At 37.2% G+C, this 5409-nt stretch overlaps 1 protein-coding gene across 1 annotated transcript; it reads right to left on the minus strand.

The window, feature by feature from the left end:
* Positions 1 to 205: 205 nt before the first annotated feature.
* On the minus strand, positions 206 to 986 carry LOC148584504 (uncharacterized). The gene is made up of 2 exons (XM_088518483.1): positions 735 to 986; positions 206 to 592 (listed from the first exon to the last, which is right to left on the minus strand). The coding sequence occupies exons 1-2, from the start codon at positions 984 to 986 to the stop codon at positions 206 to 208; spliced, it is 639 nt and encodes a 212-aa protein (XP_088374609.1).
* Positions 987 to 5409: the final 4423 nt, after the last annotated feature.

Genomic DNA, 5409 nt, shown 5'->3' on the forward strand with positions numbered 1-5409 from the left:
ACTACTTTGGTGGTAGTTGAATTTCCCAGGTAGAGTTCAATCTCATCACCAGCTTTCTCATATTTTTTGAAGAGATTTCTATTTCCACAGATGTGACGAGTTGCACCGGTATCAACCCACCAAATAGAATTATTGATTGCCATATTCACTTTAGAAATTACAGCAATAAGATTTTCTTCAACATTGTTTGCCTGTTCCTTCTTCTTTAGAACTCTGCAATTTGCCCAGGCTTCTTGCAGTAATGACAAATCACATTTTTCTTGAAATTACCCTTTTTCTTTGGACCTATTTTACTAGGACCACCAACTTCATATTTGGGCTTTTTCCCTTTTTTGTTGTCTATTTCAACATGGGCAGATTTGCTCATTTCAGCCTTTTCTTCGAGTTTGTCTTGAAGCCTTGACTCTTCTTCAATACGAAGTTGTCTCTGAAGATCTTTAAGAGTTAGATCATCACATTTTCTCTTAAGTGACTTACGGTTATCCCTCCAAGTCGGTGGCAATTTGGAAATAATAGCACCCACTTGAAGTTTTTCATCAATTGGAATGCCCTCAGAATAAAATTGTTGGACAATAAGTTGAATATCATGAACCTGATTCAGAATAGGCGTAGTATCCACCATTTTAAAATCAAAATAATTACTTACCATATAGCTTTTGTTGCCAGAATCCTCAGTTTTGTATTTGTTCTCCAATGCCTCCTAGATCTCGCTTGCAAACTTCTTTGTTGCATACATATTGAACTACACATGCCTCCATGCATGTGTAGTTCTCTTCCTCCCATTTGAACTTCACACCAATTTGTTCATCAGTTGCTCCTTCCACATGAACATTTGAACAGGGTGTGTCAAGCACATAACAAACCTTCAATGTTGTCAATAGAAATTCAACTTTCTCTTTCCAGCGTTTGTAGTTGTTGCCATCAAAACGATCCAATTTGGAAAGATCTTGTGGCATCACGTTCAGAGAAGTAATAGCAGAATTCATTGTTGAAAGTGCCATTGAAGAATGCACAATATTTATGTAAGAATTGTTGGAAATAAAGATGTGGGATTGCATGGAAAAAATAAACGTAGAATACAAATAGAATATGAAGTAAAATGAAATCTTGATAGTAAGGCGATTGTGACTCTATCTCTTAGATAAATATTGCCTCCCACTTGAATTAGAAGTTTTGCAAAAGGGAATCATAGCAATCTTATCTTTAGGATACAATACTGCCTGATTATGTATGCATATTGCAAATTCTGAACACAATCCAGAACCCAAAAATCTTGTTGTTAGAATGCTTTGATACTATGATAGAATAATGGAGAGCTATAGAAGCGGAAGAATAATAGAGAGAGCGGAAGCATACAATGGACTACATTGTATTGATATTCTGTTATGATAATGAATACAGATGCCTCTATTTATAGAGAGGCAAGCAACCTAATAGGCTAAGGAAAGGTAAACCTAGTAGACTAATAATACTTAAGGAAGTAAATAACAAGTAAATAACCCTAACATAATATTCTTAACATACCCCCTCAAACTCAATGTGTAAACTTGAGTTTGGGTAAAAGAAAAGGGAAAGAAAAATGAATTTGCCAAAAAAGCTGCTTATGCTGAAAGAGTTGCCGGAGTAACGCCATAAAAGTTGCTAGTTTAATAGTGGATTCTATACTAAATTGAGCCATGCATTTAAGTTGGAGCTTGATTCACTTGGTTGTAATTTGACTTGAAAACCATATACTAGTAATGAAGAAGCTTGCCTGGTTGGCTGAAAAAAACAAGGCCGGTTAAAAGGGGCTTGTTTGGCCTGTAATCCTTGGACCGTCTCGCTTAGTTGGCTGAGCTAAAGTCTAACCCAAAAATTCTAACTAGTAGACCGTCTCGCCTGGTCGGCTGAGATAAGTAGGGCCAATTGAAGATGCTAATCATGCCTGAAACCCTTGGACAGTCTCTCTTGGTCAGCTGAGCTAAAGTCTGACCCAAAAAAATTCTAACTAGTAATGGATCAATGGCCTAAGAAAGGCTGCAGCCGCCTGCAGTGACTGGTGATGGCGGCATTTGACAAGGCATAAGTGGGTCGGTTGAAGGGGTTTCTTTGGCCTGAAAACCCATGGACCTGAGGAAACCGCAAGAGGAATGAACCGGATTGAACTGCGTCGAAGAAAAAGGCTTTGGAATTGAATTGAATAATGCATGAACCGACTTGAACTGCATAAAACAAACGCCTAACTTTGGAGAAAAATCTTATTTTCTGCCATATAGTGATGCCAAAAGCAAAAATAGACCACAAATTTGAAATCAGAACGAAAAATGGAGTGGGAAACACCTAGTCAACTTTTAGTCCGGTCAAAGTCAACGGTCGACACAGTAGAAAGTCAAAGCCAAAAGTCAACTAAGGCAATGTGCTGACGTGGCAGATTCGTTGACGTGGCCGATGCACTGACATGGTGGTGAAGCTAAGGTGGAAGATCTAATTATGTGGCGCTGGATGACATGGCTTAGGGCTGACATGGACAGGGGCAGACGTGGCGGGCTGATGACCCAGGCGCGTGTGGTGCACGCGCGAAATGGGTGGAGGCGCCGTAGCGTGTGAAACCTACGCGCAGGAGCTACCACCGGTGTGTGGAGGCATGTCCGGTGTCTAATGCCGGCATTCTTGGCTGATTTCTTACTGGTGGTGCTAGATCTGTAAGGTGGACGTGCAACCTTCTTGAACGGGCCGACGTGGCGGCGCGTGGGGAAACGCTTCATCTTCAAGTGGTGCATGGATAATCCGATGAGATTGTGCTCGACGGCTCTAGACTTGTCTAGCCCTGATATGTCGATTGGCGCTATTAGCAAAGCAATCGGCGCTGTGTGGCGGCGAATAAAGGAACGAAAAGATTCTTAGGCGAGTCTTGTGGGCACGTAAACTGCTCTTGAGACATGCGTGGAGGTGCGTTTATTGACGGATAGAACCTTCTGGTGGCGCGTGTGAGCACCACCACGGAAGCCTGGATGCTTCAGATCTCTTTTGATCTGTATTTGGCGGCGTCTGAACTGTTGTCAGCGGCAGAAGCGTGTAACTCCTGGAAGGACAGTGCTGGCGTAGGCAGAAATTGGTGGAGGCGCATGGCGGTGCGTCAGAGGGCCGATGGCAATTCCGGATCTATAGGCTGGCACGATTTTGAGACTATGGGCAACAGAAATTCTAGCAGCGCTTGATGTGGGGCGATAAGACTAAAATTCGACAAAAGGAAAACACTATAAAAGACGATTATTGAAGGCCACAAAAAAGTGGCTCTAATATCATGTTAGAATGCTTTGATACTATGACAGAATAATGGAGAGATATAGAAGCGAAAGAATAATAGAGAGAGCGGAAGCACATAATAGACTACATTGCATTGATATTCTGTTATGATAATGAATACAGATGTCTCTATTTATAGAGATGCAAGTAACTTAATAGATTAAGGAAAGGTAAACCTAGTAGACTAATAATACCTAAGGAAGTAAATAACAAGTAAATAACCCTAACATAATATTCTTAACACTTGTAACAACCATTATTTGTTAAGAACAGAAGAAGAGAGAAATAAAATATTTGTACTTAATAAAACTGCTGGAAATTAAAATATATCTATATAATTCCATATTATCCAATAGTTTTTTTTTTAATTGAAATAACGGTTATAGATATTTTAAAATCTAACATTGAAAAAGCAGTCGAAACTTGAAAACACATGATCTCATCTAACATAATAATAGGATATATTGAAGTAGTAGTGGTGACCGATCAAAATAAGATAATAGGATAAAAAGTTATTTATTTAAAATAAATGACTATTAAAACATGATAGTAGGAGATCAGTTATTTATTTGAAATTCAAAATAATCATGAAATAAAAATAAATTCGAAATTTTAATTTCATGAAATAATATCAACAAGTTATATATTCCACGTAGAATTATTAGAAGAATGATGTAATAATTATGAGCGGTTAAAACAACGAAATCCTTATATATATATATATATATATATATATAAAAGCATGCTCAACAATTCAGTTGAGAGAATGATGAGTTTAGCAGAGCTTATTTGTAAAGATGGGAAACCTCCCCCACAAGCTTATCCATGAACTGGCATTTCTTGTCGAATCCCCACCCGGGGTTGCTCTGCATTACCAAAAATTAAAAGTGTCTCAAACAGCCAACCAACACATTCCAAATCAAACATATCTCTCTCTATGTACATGGTATCCTCTGAAATGTTTTCAATTTTATTCAAGTAAGGAAAAGCCAAAAGTTCAAACCATAAAAACCCAAGCTTGCGTTCATACCAAACTTCCGTGTCCAAGAGAATAAAATTCATTCATTATGCAAGTTATTATTAGGAACATATAATTTGAGTGTGTTACATATTTCCCAACAACACACAACCTGCAACGAAAGGAAACAATTGAATGTTAAAAATGGATTAACTATGTTTTTTCGTAAAAATATTGGGAAACTTCACTTAACTCCCCCTAAACTTTCAATATTTCTACAATCATCCCCTTAAAGTTTAAACTTCAACAACTATCAATTTAATGTATCCAACTTTAAAAAGTTTACATTGCCAATATTCTATTAAATTCTAACGGAGGACATCAAAATACCCCTATTTAAAAAAAATTAAAAGAAAAAAAGAAAAAAAATTACTGCCGGGTTGACCCACAGCCAAGTTGTGGGTTCTATGTGTGTGTGTGTGTTTTTTTTTAATTAATTATTTATAAATTAAATAATTTAAAATGCATGGGTTTAAGAGACATTTTACCTATAATTCGCATGACTTAACCCCAACCCTAAAATTAGGGGTGACATTGCAAACTTCTTAAAGTTTTATACACTTTAAATCCTTGCAAGTCATTTCCTAATTTGAAATCTCGGTTTCAATTTGTTCCGTCCGTTTAAATTGGACAAAATAGCATATGAATAACCAAATAGCCCCTGAGATGAAAAAAAAAAAAAAAAAGAAAAAAAAAACCTCGAAGGGCTTTGGTGCACTTATGGAATTGTTGGTTGCCTTTTTTTTCAAGCATGGTAAGGAGTTGTTTAGAAGTTGTAATATTTCGGGCGCCATACCTATCTATGAGCTCTCTCTCTATGCTATGTTTTGAACTTTCGTAGGGCTTGGTACACATCAAGGATAATTTGATCATTTGACAATTGATACAGCTCTTCACCAAACTTAACGGCTAATTCGACAAAAATGATAAATTAAAACCGAAACTTCAAATTAGAAGGTGAGTTATCCGTGATTTAGAGTTTAACATTTCTGAGAATGAGGTGGTAGTTTAGAAGGATGAAGTGTAATTTACCCAAAAGATAATCAATATTCTCATGAAGTGGAATGAGCTTATTCTTATCAAGAATACGCTATCCAAAATTCCTA

Source organism: Corylus avellana, chromosome 7 (assembly GCF_965113065.1).
Source record: "Corylus avellana chromosome 7, dhCorAvel1.hap1.2, whole genome shotgun sequence".
NCBI classification, from domain to species: domain Eukaryota; kingdom Viridiplantae; phylum Streptophyta; class Magnoliopsida; order Fagales; family Betulaceae; genus Corylus; species Corylus avellana.

Coding starts and splice junctions, on each gene's coding strand:
- LOC148584504 (XM_088518483.1), bottom strand. CDS start 986: ATGAATTCTGCTATTACTTCTCTGAACGTGATGCCACAAGATCTTTCC. Junction 593..734: donor AGGCATGTGTAGTTCAATAT/GTATGCAACAAA, acceptor ATTCTGAATCAG/GTTCATGATATTCAACTTAT.